This window comes from Anguilla anguilla, chromosome 3 (assembly GCF_013347855.1).
Source record: "Anguilla anguilla isolate fAngAng1 chromosome 3, fAngAng1.pri, whole genome shotgun sequence".
In the NCBI taxonomy this organism is placed as follows: domain Eukaryota; kingdom Metazoa; phylum Chordata; class Actinopteri; order Anguilliformes; family Anguillidae; genus Anguilla; species Anguilla anguilla.
The window spans coordinates 10641159-10662696 of record NC_049203.1 but is presented as its reverse complement, the minus strand read 5'-3'; the positions used below and the strand labels follow the sequence as shown (position 1 = coordinate 10662696).

At 42.0% G+C, this 21538-nt stretch overlaps 1 protein-coding gene across 1 annotated transcript; it reads left to right on the top strand.

The window, feature by feature from the left end:
* Positions 1-5624: 5624 nt before the first annotated feature.
* On the top strand, positions 5625-21478 carry LOC118223467 (calpain-5-like). The gene is made up of 13 exons (XM_035410049.1): positions 5625-5775; positions 8932-9117; positions 11672-11803; positions 12274-12482; positions 12916-13108; positions 14272-14462; positions 14621-14698; positions 15098-15293; positions 16587-16709; positions 17452-17654; positions 17979-18100; positions 19310-19446; positions 20167-21478. Exons 2-13 carry the CDS (start codon positions 8953-8955, stop codon positions 20347-20349), a joined length of 1932 nt encoding a protein of 643 aa, XP_035265940.1. The 5' UTR covers positions 5625-5775; positions 8932-8952; the 3' UTR covers positions 20350-21478.
* The last annotated feature ends 60 nt before the right edge of the window (positions 21479-21538 follow it).

Below are 21538 nucleotides of genomic sequence, written 5' to 3'. Positions count from 1 at the left end.
AAATGTGGTGATAGTGGCCCCTGCTGGACAAGAAAGGTACAGACCCATAAATCTGTCTGCACCAGGTAGTTGCTTTCTGTACCTGATATTTGCATGTGAAAGTTCAAGAGCTACTTTCAGATAATCGACACCTAAGTTTCCAGGCGATTTATTTATTGATTCATTTAAATAATTTGCTGTCCAACACAGGACTGTGCATGTCTAATTCCTACCCTGATTTGGAATATTCAATTGTCTCCCCAAACCAGCGACCCCCAGTGAACAGGACACACAGGTATCAGACCTCATTGCAGACCCAAAGCTTTCCTTCAAAACACCTGGCTCAGCTACCTGCTGAACTCGCACGGAGCGGAATCAAAGGAAGACCACTCATATGCAGCTGCATTCAGACCGTGGGTGTGCCCAAAACCCACAGGGGTGTTGGCAGATGAAAGTGGGCCAACTGAACCCACCCATACCCAGGGCGATGCAATCGCCAATTACGCGCCGCCCCCTGTAGGGCTACCGGCACTGGCACGATCCGGAGGGGACTGCTGATCACATGATTTTCTGTGTCCAATTATGGCATCACACTCTGAAACTCCCGTGGATCACCGTGAGACTCCCCTGGACCACAGCTCTGAAGTTATAGGACAAATCTCCCTCGCTTCATATCTTTGATGATGGTTTAACATAAAGTGATTTGAGATCCCTGAAAAGGATGACATTCAATATATGCAGGAAACTCATTGACTTGTTTATATTTACTAAGCTCTGCAATCATAATTCATACAAACATAAGAGTAAATATTTTACAACATTTACTGCCTATCTAAGCACAAGTCATTGAAGTGTACAAAAGAGTTAAAACATGTTTAGTGGAGTAAGGTCTACTGATGTTTATAGTGTTGTGTGTGTTTGTGTATGTGTGGTGTGTATTTGTGTATTTGTGTCTGTGTGTGTGCTTTGTTTGCATGCAGTTTCCTTTGCTCACTCTATGACTTCGAAAATGTTATTATCTCAGTGGTTTTGTCCAGAGCCATTGTACTACAAAAACTGCCCGCACACTGCATCATTCCCATGTTCAAATTCATTTAGTTTATCTAATACAGATAGTCAGAGGTAATACAGAACATTTATTTCCAAATATCTGGTGCTTTCCTTATGGCTCATTAATTGGTGCATAAAAATGATACTAAAATATGTTTTTAAATTTAACTGTTATTGAATATGCCCTGAAAGTACTCACTGTATAATTACATGATGTAATATCAGGTTTCTTCCATATGGCTCATTAATTGGTGCTTACAAATCAAACTGAAATTAAATTTTTAAATATAACTGTCATTGAACATGCACTGAAAGTACTCACTGCATAATTACGTGATGTATTTACTGAACCTCCATTAAGCAAACTGTGCTGGCTCCGTATGTGTGCATTCTCCATTTTATTTTATCTCTTAATCTTAAGGAAATGAGAGAAAAATCTGAGATTTCCTGTTCTCTAGAGCAGCAATAACCACATCTTCCAGAAGTCCAAATTTATTGTTGCAATATAATTTATTGTGCCAAAAAGGTTTTGTTCTCGGGCAGGAAATGACCAGTCCAGTCAAGTCAACCTCATCGCATGAAAAGATGCCTTTGTGTGGTTATGGCATGATATGAGGAGACAGACAAAACCTTCTGTGGTGTGCCATCTAGTGGCACCACATGAAAGAATTAGTGCCCATCAATGGAATCAGAAAAAGATTATTGTAATTATCTGAATCAATCCTGAGTTGAAAAATATGAAGCTTGTACATTTACTGCCGGCCTGTTAATGTTCTGCCAAGTGCTGTGTAAGAAATTCGGCAGACACCCTATTTCTTGTGTTGAGTGGAACACTCTATCCACTTTAAAATCCAGACTGATCTTTGACTCTGAAATAGCTGACCGCATTTTTGTGTCTGGAAGTGAAGGGTGTATCCTTCTAAAGTTCTAAAGTTTACAAGAATCTCCCTGGTACGTGCTGGCATACGATTATTGGGAGTTTAGTATTTCTGGAATGACTCAATGTCCATTCACGTAGCCAGCAGCACCACACAGAGCCATGTTGACGTTAGTTGTTGTGACAAGTTCATTTCCATCTGCTCTTGTGCAATGAATGCACTGTAATTGGGAACATGACTTATGAATACAGCAATGCGTTATCAAGAAATTCAGACCCACGCAATTTGTTTATGTCGCTTGAAATCAGGTTATTATGATTATCACTGTCGTCATTACTGATATTTATTGATCTGCCGATTTTTAATCCTGCTTGTATACTTTTCTGTGCTTTATCAGTCCATCAGCTGCCACCCTGATATCAGGAATTATTTCAGTGATTCTTGGTGTTACAGCCTTCATCAATTCCCATTCTTTAAAATGCCTAGTTTGGACCAATTGTGAAGATAGACGGACTGAAATGTCTGAAATGTATTGAATTTACTGAATGTACATGAAATGTGATGATATGTACTGAAATGTGATTTTGCTTTTGGAAAATCAAGCCGATCCACCTAGATTGTTGATGGCTGAAGTGAAATTCACCGATGGCAGTAAGTGAAGTGTTTTTTATTTTTTTTGTGGTGTCATGGGAGGGAGAGCACGGCCCAAGGGGCCAGGTCTCCTGGTATTTCATGTGTTCATTCTGCGGTGGGAATGTTTGGAAATGGCATTTAAGTGTTGCCATGGGCTTAATGTTGGGGGGAGAGGGGGCGGTGTTTGTCCTCTCTGTCATAAAGAAAGGTCATTTCCTGGTTCATGTTATTTTGCAATTCTGTACATGCTGTTGCGAGACTTCATAAAGGAACTTGTTTTCTTACAGCTCTGTTGCTGTTCCCACCGGTGATGAAACCAGACGAGAAAACGTTATAGGAAAAACATCAATTACTCACAATTTCTTAAAAGTGGTGCTGAAAAAAAAGTGAATTGTGAAAATGTGTCTCGCGGAGTGCCTTGCACAGAAACAATAACACTGAAAATATAACAGGAAGTGGTTGGAAAAGAGAGCATAGGAAATTAGAAATCTCCAGTGAAAAGACCACTTTTGGAACTCAAACTCAAACGGGACCAAAAGAGAAAAATAAGTTGTTGTCGATGCATTTGGAAACAGATTCTCTGGCAGATGGTTATTCTTAGGTATATATAGGGTAAGACTGATGGCAGTAGAGCATGCACATGACACTTATCCAGACACTTAATTCCACTTTGAAATCTCCCCACTGCCTCACTGACATGAGCACCAGTCTCGACCAGAAGGAGTGCTGGTGTGTGATAAGGTGGGGCTTACTCTGCCAACTGAACCGCTCTATGATCACCACACATTCACATGGTCTAGAACCCAATTCAAGCCGTAGAACAACACCAAACTCCACAAAAGTGCCTCCAATGCTACTCTCAAACCCATTAAGACTATTTTTAAAATATTCCTTATAAGTAGCTCGTTGCATAATTGAGGTAGGTGGGCCGATTTGTGTTGCAGTACTTAGATTCTTAGGGATATGGGTGGCTTGCAAATCAGCCTCCTTATCAAGTCCAGCCCTGATGTCTGACTTCATTGCTGTCCCTGAAGAGAGAGAGAAAGAGAGAGAGAGAGAGAGAGAGAGAGAGAGAGAGAGAGAGAGATTATGCGGACCAGAGGATAAACTTCCATAAATTCAATTTTCAACCAATCAACAGCCTCTCCTCTTATGGCATGCTGATATGAAATAGCTGCAATGAGACCTCAAGCCCAGCTACATCCCTCCTTCTGATTTCGCTGAAGTACTGGCTCAGGTAATCCCACAGTGAAGCAAGATAAGCAGCCATCACATATCTCTCATGCTGTGGACTGAAACTGAAACTGTGCTGGAGTAATACTAGTGCTGGCTGCTACTGGCTTTTTCTTTTCTCCTCAATCTCAGTTCTCTTTGGAAAGACTGCAGTCTTGTCAAACATGACACCCTTAGATTAAAGAAACTTGCAGTGAGTGCATTTAGTCCAGCTATAAAACCACCATTAGTCATGGAGACCAGAAAAAAACAATCAATTCAGTGGTGTCATGGTGAACTGCACCTCCGGACATACAATGCAATAGAGAGAAGAGTCATGATTTTTTAATTAACTGAGGTATGTTCTGAAAACATGGGTTCTCAGTCTCTTGCAGAAGCCAATTAGTGGCTCTGCAGTTTTGACTGAGTGGGTGATGTCATTCCAACACCAGTAAACGGACTGAAGACCAGATGTGGGGCAGCATCCTGGACCAGTTTCAATGGCCTGATGACGCAAGCTGGTAAGATAACTAGCAGGGTATTAGAACAGTGAATGGAGAGCCCATGTGTAACTACTGCCTCAGTGGAGTGACTAACTGTGAAGGCCAATAGACTAGGATGAAAGATATTCATCTATAGGAGTGAGAGAGCGAGTTGACTACAGACAATACATTTAAAAGTTTTGGAGACAAATTAGAAGAGTAAAATTGACCAGTAATTTTGAATATTGAATAGCAGCTGTATTGAGGGAGGTTTTGTTGAGAAGAGAAGTAATGCAGGCTCTCTTGAAAGCAGAGGGAACCATGCCAATGTGTTTTATTGATAGTGCTGCAAATGAAAATAGCATTAAGAGGGAGGGAATAGGTCCAGGAGCACAGGGTGTACGGTGGTGCGATTTTATTATTTCATTACTAAACCCCGAACTCATGAACTAAACTGTTGTTATTTTAAAACACCATTTTAAGGAGCACATCTGTGTTTTGCCCTCGTAATTCTTCGGAAGGTTGTGCAAGGAATTCAAAAGATGGCTTAACATGTAACTGGACCAAAGAATTCTGATACACTTGGCACCCACACAAGAAAGCCCAGGTCTGGTCAGGTATGAAACTCTGGTGCTTGGCTCGGATGTTTGCTCTATGAAATGTGAATAAATACACTGATGTAGTTTCCTCTCCCCTTCATGACACACACAGTACAACCAATCAGGGATTCCATTTAAGTGAAAATTACTGTCCGGCTAGATGACGTTGATGACTTAACATGTTTCATGAAGGTGCATTGATATAGCTGTTGCCAGCTTTGCTGAAAAAAGTCATTGATTGCACCTACAGGCTGGCAGCATCCCAAGCAGCCAGTGCATTTCCATTCTGCATTCCTCCCCTGTTCTGGCTGTGCCTGTGCCCATCGGTCAGCGCGTCCGCACCCACTGAAGAGCTGCAGGTGTTGCGATGGGGCTGGATGCCCTCAGGGTGACGCAGGGTATCTCTGACAGGCTCACGTCTGGCTTCTGTTCTACCAAGGAGCTCCCAGGTCTCTAAAATAAACCTGCAGCGCACACAGGAGGCTGTGCCCCGGCCCTCTGCTCCCAGCGGCTCAGTGGGGTTTAACGGGAATGGGGCGGGATTTAATGTGGGATAATGCGTTCTATCACACAGCTTTTTTCAGGAATGTGCCTGCGTGCCAAAGTTTCTATAATACTTCACTACAACTTCTGGGGAACCAGGCTCCCCCTCACATTCCCTCCTCCCTACCCCCCCCCCCACCCCCACCGCCCTCCCCCCACCCAGGAGAGGAAAAACACAGAGCAGTGAGCCGGTGCTGGAGGCAGCAGGCTCATTAATGATGATGATGATGATCATGATGACGATGCCGATGACGAGGTCACAACAGCACAACACAGCCCGGACAGAAACTTCCAGAGAAATATGTTGCTGTCCAGAAAACAGAGAGCTGTCAGTTCAGCCCTCTCAGAGTCACGGGAATATCTGCAGAAATTTTGGGGAGGCACTCGGTCCATCCAGAGGTAAGAAACGCTAACATTCTTAGTCAGTATAAACAATTAAACCGTCCTCTGTGATGTGCCTCATGGTTTGTGCCAGGCTGAAATAGTGAGCATCAGATAGCTGTAGTGCTGTACTAATTATAGTCAGTAGGTATGGGCTGAAGTACTGAGAGGGAAAGATAGTTTGTCTATTAATGTTCAGCCAGTTAAGAGAGTCTCATCATGTCTTGAATGAGACTGAAATACTGCACACTTTTAGCCTTGCACCTAATGTGAACGTTTATGCAGGCCATGTCATTGCATTTATTGAACCAAGATGTTAAATATGCATAACAATTGTGTTAAAAAGACAGAGTAAATGAGTTTAACTAATTAATTAAAGATTTGTGTCTGATATTTGCTCCTTTGGGTGTGTATTGATCTGCTATAGAATAAATTAAAACCCCACAACTGAAGATGAAAAGTAAATTAGTAGGAGTATGAGATTTGGAGGCTGCTGTTGCATGTATCATTAGGGGTACAGTTTCTGTAATATTAGAATATCTCACAATTCATATTTTTAATATGACGTACCATAAATTCTATTTTAAGAGCTCCCTTCTTGGTTGTCATCTAAAATGTGTAGGTTAGACAAACAAATAACTATTGGCATTTAAGAGTAGATAAGCTATGATTTATATATGCAGTTAAATATCCTCACAAAGATTTATTTTCCTTTTATTAAATTTTTAAACACCCTTACTGTGCATAAAAGCTAATTTTAAATACATTTTCCATGACTCAAAAACAATTAACCAGCCCAAACCAGCCTTGAATGCTTTTAGCCAGAGGCTTTTTTAACTTATTAGATATGTTAAATTAATGCATCAGCCATAGCACAATATTTGTAGCCATCATTATTTTTGAAAAAGGTCAGTTTAGATAATGGAACCGTAAACATCTGGTGAGTGAACCAAACTGGCTCCCACATGATATCGATGTTGCTCATGTAAGGAGTGCCCGAAAAGTTTAGTGTCCTTGTTTACAAACGAACTTGCTGTTGAAAAGCACTCAACATAAAATCAGCTAATTCCACGAAACCATGAGTCAGTGGGAATGCAACTACAGTCAATATTCTGCGCGAAAATTACTCATTGGATGCCGAACTGCCACCGCGTTATAGATCTCAGATTAAAGGACGATAACAAGAGTTGAAGCCATAAAAAGCATATAAATAAAACAGGTGGAGTTTGACGTTTACGCATGGAGAGGGGAGGTAATTGCAAACCAGGGTGAGGGGAGGAGGGGTGGTTATAGATTGATGGCGGGGGGATTTGCGATCACAAACTGGGTGGCAGGACATGACCCCCTGTCATAGATTTATTTTATATCACATTTGTCATCGCACAATATTACAGTCAAATAAACATGCAAAAAAAAAAGAATTATAAAAATAAATAATAAAGTGAATTTATTGTGGAATGACTATCGCAGGTGCCAGACTGTCTGCATTTCCAGTTTGTACTGGCTGGATTTTTTCATGTCATGAGACCCAAATGGAATGCATCGCACATTTTTCTGGGAAGGTGATGGGTGGAATAGAACACAGCAGGACATTTATGTAAGTTCTAAAATGAAATATAATCATAACATGGATGAAAGCGTGTTAACCCATCAAAGGCGATGATAAATTGATTTATCCATGTGTCTGATATTTATCCATTACAATCTCCTCACTCTAAATTTCATGTTATACTTCCATCTCTGATATTCTCTAAACATTACCTATGTAACTTATCCCTTCTCCTTGTCGATGATGGTGCCTACTTCAGTGGAAATTCCAACTTTCAAGAAGACCAAGCATTTGTTTCAGATTTCTCTCATACTGGCTAACACTACTGCACAAGCATGTCTACCGTACCAGGCAATGGCCTCAAACACGATACGATAGGCACACGGTGCATCACTACCCGGGTACAGCTTGGTTCAGTGACATCATTGAAAATGTACCATAGGCTAAAGTGTAGCACAATGACTGCACTGTCCTTCTGGAAAAGACTCTCCCTCTGGCCCGAAATGGCTCTCAGCCACCACTGGGTGATAGCACACAGGGTGTGGAGAGCTTTGGGGAGAGGCTGGAGGCTGGTGCAAGGAACAGAATCCCGATTTCTCTTTGCCAGCTCTGAGAAAGTCTTCCTCCTGCTTTCTCTCATGCATAGCAGACATTTTTAGATAACTTCTTAGTTTGGCCTCTCCTGCTCTATTTCTCTCATGTGTTGCAACAGGTTAATTTAATGATCTTGAAAAGTTTTATTTGTTGAAAGTGCTAGTGGTGTGTGTGCATGTGCATGAATGTGTGCATGCGCGTGCCTGTGTGTGTGCGTGTGTGTCTGTGTGTGCGTACGTGCGTGTGTGTGTGCACGTGCGTGTGTGTGTGCACGTGCGTGTGTGTGTGCATGTGTGTTTGTGTGCACATGTATGTGTACCTGATTGCGTATGTCCACTTTTTAGTGAGCATCATTATTAACTGTGTCACTGAAGAGCTGACATTTGACCTGATAAGTCTTTTCAGTTTATTAATGGAAAATAAACATTATGGGGGGATTTTTAGCCACATGTATCCCCTAAAGACAACAGCTGTTTTGTACATATTTATAGGGTGTCTATCTCCTTTGGGACTTTTCCATGTTCATGTTTCCATATCGCCTTCTAGAGTCTTTTAGAATTTATTCTTAAGGACTTTATCACAGCTGACTAAATTGGTAGGAAAACTCCTCATCAAGAAACAAATGTTAAACATTGATGTTCTTGAATTCGTAGTCTTTGAATTGTATGTCATTTTCTTTGTTGTGACGCGTTTTGTCTCAGTTTAAATAATGAATAGGCACAGACACTATGTCCCATTGTGTCAAAGGTGAACTATTAAAAGATTTTGTTTTCATAAGTGGTAAAACTTCCGAAATCTGTTCTTGGAACGTACCCAAAATTCCAATAGATCACAGTAATTATGACACTAAGTGAGATGCACGGAATTCATATTTAGGCATAGGCACTCTCAGCGATTATTTTTAAGACAGCAGACTTTGTTTTCAGAGTCAAAAGCAAGACCTCACTATTATATGGGAACCCTCCATAGCCTTAAATTTAATTGATAAATGTATGATGGGGTTTAATTCCTCTTTTTTTGTTCATTTGCAGGGAAGAAATTCCTCTTGAACAATGTTCCGCAAGTTTACACCACACAAAAACCAGAGGTACTATGACCTGAAGCAGGAATGCAGATTGGAAAAGAAGCTGTTTGAAGATCCAGAGTTCCCAGCAACAGACAAGTCTCTGTTCTACCAGAAATCCCCCCCTGGCCATGTTGAGTGGAAAAGGCCTAAGGTAACTACACTAGAGTGGAGCAGGCCTATCAGAAATGATACTCTTTCATAGATTTAGATTAAACCAGTACAGGCTTGGCAACCCTGGTTTTGGAGTGCTAGTGATGCTTCTGTTCCATCTTATAGATTTTTAAGAGTCTGAACCTGAATATTCAGTGCTGAAACACTGAATCACTCCCAAACATGCTCAAATGCATTCTTTAAGCCTATTGATTAATCCAGTTATGAAGTTATATTTTTTGAATGAAGCAAAACCGGGAACATCTCTGGCACTCCAGAGTATTAGGATGTTCTGTTCTTAAATCTGTTTATTAAAACTTCCGCAAAACTTTATGGCAGAGGCAAATTATTTTTCCTTAAAAGGCAAAAATTACAATTGCAAGAGCAGTTTCGAAACCCACTGTGGTTACACATCTCTCATCAAACAGATCACTGCAGTGAATACGTTTTCACTCTGACCACATCAGGTCGATTTACTCTAAGGAATGGTGGATTAAAATAATAATAAATAGGGCACAAGGCCACTGACGTCCTTCTGGTTGCCGTTCTTGTTCATAATTCATTTAAACCAATTTACATCATTTGAAATTGTGCTTTTGGAGCAGAGTCAGGTACTGACAAGTCTTTACTTCATTCACATGACAGCTGGATAATAAATGTTTCAGCGCATATTTCAGGATGAAAGAAAATAACATCTATTGGTGTCATTGAGGTCATTATGGAAATAATCATGTAGATTCGACCAATTGCAGGTTGTTTGATACTCTGCTTTGGTGTGAGGTACACACTGTTTGGAATAAGTACCTAGAGAATTGCTCTGAAAGTGGAATTGCTCCTGAAAATGAAAGATTTCTGTTCCGTGAAAATGAGTGTACTTGTTGGTGGCGCCAAGAGGAAAAATTAATCTGTACATTTTTGGAGCAGCATGAAAGGACAGAGGTTCTGCCAGGTTCGAAATAGTGCCAGCAGTGAGCTTTGGATTCTCAGATACTCTTGTGCCATGAACTAACTACTAGTCCCATTCGGCCAATGTTCTAAAGGCATCTCAGTTTCAAAAGAAAAGCAGAGTCTGGCACCTTGTTTTCCAAATCCTTTTTTTTTTTGTCCAAATAAATTTAAACTTAAATTTTATTTACAGCTTTAAAAATAAAGCTCTCTGCAAATGAATAACAAGATGAAAAATGCATGTACTTACTGATTTAATAGCCCCTTTGAGTGCATCTCTGAATCTTCATTTAGAAGCAGTTTGTTGATCATCAGCTGTCAGACGCCTTGGAGGACACAAAAGGAATGACATTATACGGTCCAAAACACAGCTGGAAGTGTTGCATTGTTTTCCTCCAGACGGATGAGAGACTGAACTTAGCCAAGCACTGCCTGCAGAGAGATCTCTTCAGAGATATCCAGAGCTCTGTGTGACTGCATTTGTGCTACAGCTCCCAGTGAAGATATATTTGGCAAAAACATTGCTGTTTCTTATTACCACATTTTATAAAGGAGCTCATCACCGTGAACATTAATTACATTTTCCTCGAAAACTGTGAGGTAAAATCTGTAGCTAGCAATTAATATCAAGCAATAAATAAATTAATAAATAAAAAAAGAAAACTTGGCCCGATTAAAACAAAGAAGTATTGACAGAAACATTTTCGAATTCTTGACAACATTATTTACCTGGTCTCTTATGCATCAGAACAGGAGTTCCTGACAGCTGATAAACACAGAGGACTCAAACTCCTTAACGGCCCATTTCACAGTGTCAGCTGAGCAGTGTGTTATTTGCAGCAGGTCCCCAGGTCCAGAGTTGGGGAACAGTGGTGGAAATTGGAATCTCACCTCTCAACTTAAAGAACAAGATTTATTCTTTTGGCTAGCTGCTACCACGGTCTGGATGACACATATATCAGATAAACATCAGATCCTTTTTTTTTCTTCGCCTTTTCTCGAATGCAGGCAAAATCGCAAGAAGTGGCCAGGAGATGGCAGCAGTAGTGCCTTTTCATAAATTACTCTTCTATATATTCAGCTGCTGCGGATGTATTGTATTTATAAGCAAGGTGTAGCAGACATTGCTTCCTCATCAACAATTACATGGGTTTACCCCAATAACCACATTTAAAAAAACATTAAAGAACCTAAAAACCACTTGTAGCTGGCTTGGGTAACTACCTCTTTGTTTGAATAGCTATCAAAGTACTGATTTCAGACAGACAATTGAATATTAATGAATTCTGCCTAGGATTTCAAATTAAGTTGAGGGACAGGGGCACCCATTGGAAATAATGTGAAATAATGTTGGTCAATTTTTTCACGGTCTGACGTAGGTAACTAATGGTGTGCAGCTACTACAGTGAGGGATTGGCCCTGCATAAATGCACCCACAAGCACATGTTAATAAAATATGAAGGTCATGTTTGTCAAACCGCACCACTAGAGTTTGTCAGATTAGCTTATGACATCCATATAGAGCTGATGCTCGTCTGTAGCCTCAATGTTGACTTACGATCTAAACTTAAAATGATGTCACTGTGAAACTTCCTCTAAATCTCTCACAGGAAATCTGTGATGACCCTCATCTGATTGTGGAGGGCATCAGTGCCCATGACCTGAACCAGGGGACTCTGGGAAACTGCTGGTTTGTGGCAGCATGCTCCTGTCTGGCACTCAAATCAGAGCTCTGGAACAAGGTGAGGATTGTTTCCGCTTATCTCTGGACTGTGAATGTGTGGTGGCACTGATAAGATAGTCAGCCTCACAATTTCCACTGAAGTTAGTAGGAAAAGTACAGGTATGTAAACTACAGGTCAACCTTGTATATGCATGGACAACTGTTCAGAATCTGTATCACTAATACACCCTGCTTGTTGTAAATATTTCTATGAATTCCAATTGTAGTTTTTCTTCTTTTCCTTTATCTACATCCTATGAAAATTGCTAAAAATGGATAAAAAACTTCAATGATCATAGAAACCACTACGTTCAAAACAAGGGTGGTACATGGACTAAGGGTATTCCTCAACAAACTGTTTCATAAGTCCACACAAAAAAAAAAAAAAAGATTACTTAACATGCTGACTCAAACGGTATCTTCATCGCAAACTTTCACGTGTTACCAACTGTCTACGGCTTCCCCTTGCTTCCAACTGTCCATGGGCAGGTGATCCCTGACTGGAAGGAGCAGGAGTGGGATCCCAACCACCCGGAAAGCTATGCCGGAATCTTCCACTTCCGCTTCTGGCTGTTTGGCGACTGGGTGGATGTGGTGGTGGACGACCGTCTGCCCACGATCAACGGGAAGCTAATTTACTGCCACTCCAACGTGTACAACGAGTTCTGGACCGCCTTGCTGGAGAAGGCCTATGCCAAGTGAGCTTTACAACAACCCCATGGAGGCTGAAATAAAATCAAGCATGTAATTTAAAAGCACATAAACAATGTAAAAACCAAATTAGTTGGCATTTCAGCTCTTTTGATTCTTTCAACTGAAAAAGAATCACCATAATTACACTAGAAATCCATTCCATTGGATTTAAGCCACTGGAAAATCCAAATTCTATTCCACATTGTGCTCATAATGTTATTGACAAGATCAGCTGGATTTTCCAATCAATCACAAAAGTAATTGGAACTGCAGCTATTCTAATGTTAGTAGAGGGGTGTGGGAGGGGGGGTTTAAGGTCATGGCATTCACCTTAATTGAGAATATACCAAAAGTGTTACAGACATATAATAACTTTGATAATAACTTTCCACAAAAGTTACACTTAAAACTGAAGTTCCATTGTCGCTATGGTTACAGGCTGTCCATGTGTTATGAATCCTTGGATGGAGGAAACACAGCAGATGCTATGGTGGACTTCACTGGAGGAGTAGCTGAATCTATTGACATGGAAGAGGGGAAGTATGCCACAAGCATCGCGGCGCGAATGAAGCTAATTGAAGATCTGCTCAATGTGTTTGAGAGAGGAGGTATCATTAGCTGTGCTATAAAGGTAAGTCTATTTAGAATATATAATACATGGTGCTACATGTATTATACACACCGTGTCCTGCTAAACTAGTTGGACAATGTCCCACAATCTAGTGTCAAAACGTTATTGTGTCAATGCGGTGCAATAAAGATGTGCATGAGCCACAGAAAAACATTTAAAATATATAAAATATTCATATACATTGTAGTTGCAACCACTGCAGATCACCTTCTCCATTTAAGAATCTTACATTTTATCTGTTCTTGCAGCTGAATATTCTTTGAAAATCTTGGGTTAGGTAACTTGTTAAAAGTTACACCAACACCCCTGTTACACAGAAAACTCTAGAAATGGCCATTTCTACCAACTACCATTTCTCATTCAACTGGCAGCCTCCAGGGTCTAAAGTTTAACCCTCCAGCAATTAATACTGCAGGGTTCTGGTCATTTCCCATGCCCTGCTTGTGACATTACATCAAGCAATCCATAGTGTACAGTACGTAAGTAGAAGTTCTGATGCGTAACTTGAGCTTTTATTCAACACTGTTTGTATTCTTTACATAAACTGTCCCTTCACTGTACTTCAATACACTGCACGTTGTGCATTGCATTGAATGAGATTATATATATACTTATATATTATGTTCTCATTATTTGAATTTGAATATCTTGAGCTCATCATTGCCAGGTTTAATACCGGACCTGTTGAAATATCTGAAACTCAAATAATGAAATAGGTCTTTCATGATGCTTATTTTATTTCCCTGGAAATTAGTATCTTAAGTTACTAAACTGGATTCCAGATGTTGACAAAAATATCCTTGTTGTTTTCATCATTCATAGACTAAGCAAAGAATAGTCAAACAGCGAACCGATCTTTAGTATTCCCACACATTTCAAGAACGGATCCCATGAGAAATCATGGGGTCCAAGCAAGGAAACATTTAAATTTCGTCATAGTTTCCAGGCTTACTGTAATTTGTGGTTCCAGCTAAAGGAAGTGCCATTTCACGGTCAGAGTTGTACAATAAACTAATCAGAGCTTAGAGTAACAAGTCTGTCTAAGCTACAGTGTAAGCATTCTTGGGGTTGACATACATCAGAGGCCCTGACTTGAGTTCACCGGTGACAAATTCACACGACCCAGAACTGGCTGCCCATACCGGCCTTTTGTCTCACCCCAGGTCAAGCAGTCCGACAGAGAGATCCACATGGCCAACGGCTTGGTGAGAGGACACGCCTACTCCGTGACGTCACTCCGCAAGGTGCGGCTGGGCCACGGGCTGCTGGGCCTTTTGAACTCGGAGAAGATCTTCCTGATCCGCATGAGGAACCCCTGGGGAAAGACAGAGTGGAAAGGCACGTGGAGCGATAGGTGGGGATGTTTCACCTTCAGTGAACCCTGCTGCCGAGGACGGCGGCCATTTTGTGTTCTTTTGTATTCATCACTGTGCTTCTGTCTTTGGCGTCTTCCATTATTATTTTATTACTCTCCCTCTCTCTGTCTATATTTCTGTTGTTCTCCTGTCGCAGCTCAGAGGAGTGGGAGAGAGTGGGCAGCACAGAGAGGACTGCCTTGGGCCTGACCGTGAAGAATGACGGGGAGTTTTGGTATGCGTATTTGTGTCTCTGTGAAAATGTACATGCCACAATTTATTGAATTTCATTTAGGCAATATGTAATATTTATAAAGGTATTTCATGAATTAAGAAAATAGAGCCTCTGGAACGGAAATCCTAAAACTCAAATCCTGGAGGGCCACAGTGTTTGCTGTGTTTTGATGTGTGCTTAATTGAAGTCACTGATCGGCTTGATATTCTGCAGATTTTTTTTTTTACGAAGGCCTAACATAACTGTTGGCTGAAAGTAAATCACAAAATCCAGCAGAGACCGCAGTCCTCCTGGAATGGAGATTGAGCCCCCTATTTTAGAGTCTATAGGCACTACCTCCAGATCTATCCCTCAAAGCTCTGTGAATGTTGATGTGTACAGTATGTTTCATTGCTGAAGGATGGCAGTTGATGACTGGTGTAAGATCTTCACTGACGTGGACGTCTGTCGCCTCATCAACACCTCCCTCCTGAGCATCCAGAAGACGTGGCACGAGGCCGTCTTCTTCAGCAGCTGGACCAAGCACGCGGAGCCGCTGCACAACCGCAGCGGGGGCTGCGTCAACAGCCGGAGCACCTTCCTGCAGAACCCACAGGTACCCCCCCCCCCCCCCTTCTGCTGCCGGAGCACCTTCCTGCAGAACCCACAGGTACCCCCCCTCTGCTGCTGGAGCACCTTCCTGCAGAACCCACAGGTACCCCCCCCCCCCTTCTGCTGCCGGAGCACCTTCCTGCAGAACCCACAGGTACGCCCCCCCCCTTCTGCTGCCGGAGCACCTACCTGCAGAACCCACAGGTACCCCCCCCTTCTGCTGCCGGAGCACCTTCCTGCAGAACCCACAGGTACCTCCCCCCCCCCCCTTCTGCTGCCGGAGCACCTTCCTGCAGAACCCTCAGGTACCCCCCCCCCCCCCCCCTTCTGCTGCCGGACCACCTTCCTGCAGAACCCACAGGTACCACCCCCCCCCCCCCTTCTGCTGCCGGAGCACCTTCCTGCAGAACCCACAGGTACGCCCCCCCCCACCCCCCCCCTTCTGCTGCCAGAGCACCTTCCTGCAGAACCCACAGGTAACCCCTCCCTTCTGCTGCTGGAGCACCTTCCTGCAGAACCCACAGGTACCCCCCCCCCCCCCCCTTCTGCTGCCGGAGCACCTTCCTGCAGAACCCACAGGTACGCCCCCCCCCCCCCCCCCCCTTCTGCTGCCGGAGCACCTTCCTGCAGAACCCTCAGGTACCCCCCCCCCCCCCTTCTGCTGCCAGAGCACCTTCCTGCAGAACCCACAGGTACGCCCCCCCCCCCTTCCCCGCCCCTGCTGCTGAAGTGCTGAAGTCATGTGACAGACCCCCGTTCATGCTGAGGAGGGAATGGGGCCCAGAAGCCTAGGAAGCCATCTTACAAGTGACAAAAAAAAAAAACTCAAAACCAAAATTATTGTCAACGAAGGCTATTTGAGGACTCAAAGAAATAGAATAGAAGTAAATAAGGTCTCTCTTCTGCATATTTAAAAATAATAACACAAGTGCAGAAGTGATTTTTTCCCCCCAACATCCCTGTACAGTGAAATAATGCAACTGTACAGCCGCCACAGTTAATAAAGTCAACCAGGCTCATCACTCTGCACAGTTCTGGGGAAGCCTCAAAGGGTACATTAAATATGACAGGAGGGATCCATCTTTTTTTAGTTAAAACAGCCCTAGAGCACTGACTATGGTGAATTTAGAATGACACCACATTACGAATCAGTCTGGCTTATAAAGTCGACCGCACAGAAAGGTTTTTCATCAGTATTGAGAGTGAACAATTCTTCAGCTATGCAGGAGGATTACACCGGATGGATCGTCACGAGCTGTATAGTCATATGGCAACCCTCTGTTTATTTCTTTTGCAGTTTGTGTTTGATATTACAAAGGATGAAGACGAAGTGCTGATTTCCATTCAGCAACGAGACATGAAAATACACAGACCGATCGGCCAGGGAAAGAACCTTTACATTGGCTTTTCCATTTTCAAGGTAACAGGCAGGGGAAGATTGAAATGAAGCATTTGTATCTCATTTTGTAACAGATAGGAAAGCTATCTAAATCATTGTAATGTCGAACTTCATTTTCTGTCCTCCAATTTTTTTAAAATTGACATTAAATTACATAGTATATAAATAAGATTTATACAATAGTGAAAATATGAAATATAAAGAAAATGTTATTGTGGGTTGTACTTCATTTGTCACCAAAAAAATGACTTGATGACATATAAAAGCCTGGTGACACACAACTGGAATCAATCCATATTCGATCATAACTTAAATTTGGATAAAATGTATGAATTCATCTGGTGGCCATGCTTTTATGAAGGTCGGCTGATGCCCTAAGTTTCCCAAAAATGATGAAACTCTCAGCTGCTGCAGGCAAGACAAGTCCGGCAGCCACTGGAAAAGAATTTGGCTAAATAAATGGATTCTGGCTGTTTCTCCCTCTTGTTTGAGCAATCCATCCTCCAGAAATTAAAACAACGAATGTTTTGACTTAGTGGGCTGACGTCTCAGCTGGAGAAACAAAAGGGTGGGGACCAGTCTTGTTAGATTACAAGGAAGTTAAATTCTATTATTTTTAACTTGTAATGTCTGCACAAATATGTTTGGCACAACAAAATGAACACATGTCCTTTTGTGAAGATAAAGAATTTATTTAATCAAGACATCAAAATGACAGAATGCTATTACGACGGTTTATGACTTTCGGTTTGATGTTCCACAGGTGGAACTGAACAGAAATTACAGGATGCATGAGCTCATAACCCAGAGGGTCGAGGCGACATCCGCCTACACAAACACACGGACCGTTTTCATGCGGAGGTTACTTTCGAAGGGCCGCTACATCATCGTCCCCTCCACATTCGCGCCAGAGGACCTGGGGGACTTCATGTTAAGGGTCTTCACAGACGTGAATTCCAGTTGCAGGTACAGCAGTGTCTGACTCCCCCGTACTGCAGGTGATCACATGGTCATCGGCTCATTGGGGGACCTCTATCTCCAGATTAATTGGGTATAATCTGGGGTCATACAAATCTCTAGGGCATCTTTTAAAAGGGTGGTGAGTTTACATCCCTCTGGTACCCCATTGCACTTCATACAAAATTATTCAATTAGCATTCCATACAGAATTAGTCAATTAAAGTGTATAGCTTTTAACTGTGTATGCTAAACATGATAATTGTGAGTTGATCAGGATAGATGTAGTCAGTTGAGCATATGAAGGAAAACATGTCATGCTCCCTCCCTTAGGGAGCTGACGCAGGACAAGCCCAAAGTGAGCTGCTGGAGTTTGTGCCTGGGCTACCCGCAGGTTGTCACGCAGATCTACGTACATGAAGCCAATGGGCTGCAGAGTCAGGACAGCGATGGCGGTGAGTAACACAACTGCCACACATCTCCAAGGTCTTCCGTCCCTGTGTGGGAAGGCAATTAAGTGGCTTTGCTTCTAGTTGACTGTGATGCTGTCCTGTGGTAGCATGTTTCTGTATAATCTGAAGTAAGGATCTTTAGTTTGTTGACACTGTAACATTTTAAAGTACCTATTCAAAGAGTAGTAAGAAGTAAGAAGCAAGTAGAAAGAAACGCTATATTTAGTACTGATATGAACTGGCGGGGAGTTCATCCATTCAGTGAACCATTTCCATTATCAGGAAGCAGCCAATGAATATAATGGAACAACACAAAATGTCTGCCACCATTGTGAGCACTGAACCTTGCTGGCAAATTGAGCTGATATAAAGGAATGTGTATGAAGAGCCGTATAAATGCCACTTAGGTTAAAAAAAAGGCTTTAAATGCTCATATTTAACATAGACATACTCTGGAGTAATACTGTCTGTGTTTTACCTGCCTTTTTATTTGACTTATTACTGCCACTGATAGCAAACTCTCTGTGGTGTAAATCGGTGTGCACACAGCCTCTCTGTTCTGTATTCAGTGTGGTGAACTTGTGTCGTAAAGGTCCTTCACCATAAATGTGAGTGGCGTAGTCATAATAATGCTGTGGGCTTTATTCATGGGTGTGCCGGCTTATTGCAGCTACATTCACAGTTTTGTGTAGTCAGCAGGACATCTGCATTTGGCTGGATACCAGTGATTAGTTTTGTATGTGCATCCAATGATATGGACAGGGAGCTATGCTATGCCTGTTCATTTTACACCTGTTTTTATGTGACTTTTTATGGAGCACGTCTGGGAGGGTCAGGTTTAATGGTGAATCTCCTGCATGTTATCTTATTAGCATGGAAGGCTAAGTTTGTAGTACAAAATTTAACCCGAAGAACCAACAGCGTGACAGATTTAGCTATCCCTTTTTAAAAGGGTCCTTCATTGAGTTGTGGTGTTCCCAGACCACACAAACACGCCCTGTCAACCTGGTAGTTTGGCACAGGTGTATGCAATCAGGGGTGCAGGTTGCCAGATGGGGTGTGGTGGGCGGAGGACGGGAGTCGAATAAGAAGCCAGGTAAAACCCCCATAAATGGATACCTCCGTGAGATAGGGGTGGTCTCCCTGTGAAAAAAGGATACTGGGTTATTTTATCAAAGCTATGACATTCATCACTACTTCTTTGTTGTGCAGGAGCAAATCCCTATGTGATCGTGTACTGTGAAGGAAGCTCAGTTCAGTCCACAGTACAGAGCAACACCCTGGACCCTCTGTTCGATTTAAGGGCAATATTCTACAGGACGAAACCCAGAAAGCCAATCACTGTGCAGGTGAGGTGAAATAACATGGACACATTGCCGAAGACTGTAGCTTTAGTATGGAGAACAGGACTACTTCTCTTCATGTAGCTGGGACTAAACCGGGGTACTTGAGGGCTTTTTTGCTGTAATCATCCATACAGATTTGCTTATTACCTCTGAAAAATAGGCTGCTATTTGTACCAATAGGGTGCAGTGTACCTGAAAGAAAGAAATTGTATTCAATATGGTTTTGGCTTATTTCTCCAAAGAAAACAAATGAAAAATGCAGCGTATTATCCTCACTTGGGTCTGGCAGTGCGGGGAGGTTGTTTGAAGGAAAGGGGGTTCGCTGAATATAAATTTAGTATTTCTGAACTGCATGCATTTATAACATGGATATGTCTGATTGAATTACATTACATTGCTGGCATTCAGCAGATGCTCTTGGTGGTAACAGGCTAACGATTTTACATCATTACACAGAATCTGCTTATACAGCTGAACATACAGTTTACTGAAGCAGTTCATTTTACGTTCCTGGGACTCAAATCTGCATCTTTTGGATTACAAGCCCAGTTACATAAACACACTGATTAACAGGGCTGAAGCCAACAGAACCCATTGACAGCAACAATAAAATACTCATTACTTATTGGGTCTAGCTAAATAGAGACATTTACAGTGGATTCTGTAAAGTGTGGGAAAGTACCATAGAGCACAATCAATCCTGTGATTCCGTTGTCTCTCCAGGTGTGGAGCAGCTGCACAATGCAGGACCAGTTTCTGGGCCAGGTGGTGCTGCCCGCCTCTCAGAAGGACTTGGCCGAGCCTCAGAAGCTGCAGCTTCACAAGAGAGGCCAGCAGACGACGGAACAGATGCCCGGCACCGTCACCCTCAAAGTGGTCACCTCCAGCCAGCTTACTGCCATGTAAAACCCCCAAGGGTAGCTCCGCCCACTGCCTGAATGACAAGCATCATCCTACATCCTGTTCTGGACTCATTCTGCTGGCTTCACTCTGCCAGTAGTCCTTGGGGAAAGACTGTGGATCTCAGCATTGGGCTGCATTTATTTTCATTGGTTGACCAAGTGACAAAATGAGCCGTCTCATTGTGTATTATTCCTAATTTAAATAATTCAGCCTTCCAGCTCATTGCAAAATACGAAAGGACTATTGGAATAATTTGTGCTGTAGAATCCTGCAGTCATAATTGGCCTGTATAATAGAACATACTTACAGGGGAAGAGTCCACATTTGCAATAATGGGCACATTTATGATTGTTCACTGTAAAAATGCACATATATTAATAACATTTGACAAGACATATTGGAGCACATACATGCATTCCAGCTACTTTTAAGTGGCATGTATACAAATAGGGGAAATGCAAAGACCAGTGTTGAAGACGTGCCCAAATATTAAATCAACCAGCCCTCCTGAGACCTACTCGCCATTCATGAGTGAGGAGAGTGATTTATACACAATAAACTAGGGGTTCACTAAACATGTCATATACACATTCGGCCTGCATAATATGCTGTAAATGCCTTCTCTTGCCTCGGCGATGAGTGGTACTCCCCAAGCATCAGCTATGCTGCTTTGCTAATGTTCACTAATACCTGAAAGGTGACTATAGGTCAGTTTAGCTCTACTTAGAGGCTTGAGAAAGTTTCTGAAGAATACTGAAAAGGTTATTTTGTTTATGAAACACAGGGAAGTTGGTAAGAAATATCAAGCTAATTCACCAGTGAATTGGAATAAAATAAAATCAGATATTCAGAATTATTGGCTGCATAGTTATATCCCAGGCATTTTGTAAGTAACTAATATACAGCAGTTAGCTTAAACTGGGCATTTATTTTTATATACAGTAATACTATTTAAATAATAGACACACTATTCATAAATATTCCACGTGTATTTATCAGTATAACATTAAAAAGATTTTAAACACATATTTATATTTGCTCATAATTTCTATTATTGTTTATAGTTCTGCTTTGAGACATAGATCAGAACAAAATACAAAGATATAACACCTAATAAAACAAAAAAATTGCATTCCTTATTTTGGGTTGCTGTTTTGATGCCCGCAAGCCCACGGGGGTGTTTGTTTTATTC

Coding starts and splice junctions, on each gene's coding strand:
- LOC118223467 (XM_035410049.1), top strand. CDS start 8,953: ATGTTCCGCAAGTTTACACCACACAAAAACCAGAGGTACTATGACCTG. Junction 11,804..12,273: donor AATCAGAGCTCTGGAACAAG/GTGAGGATTGTT, acceptor GTCCATGGGCAG/GTGATCCCTGACTGGAAGGA. Junction 18,101..19,309: donor GAGTCAGGACAGCGATGGCG/GTGAGTAACACA, acceptor TTTGTTGTGCAG/GAGCAAATCCCTATGTGATC.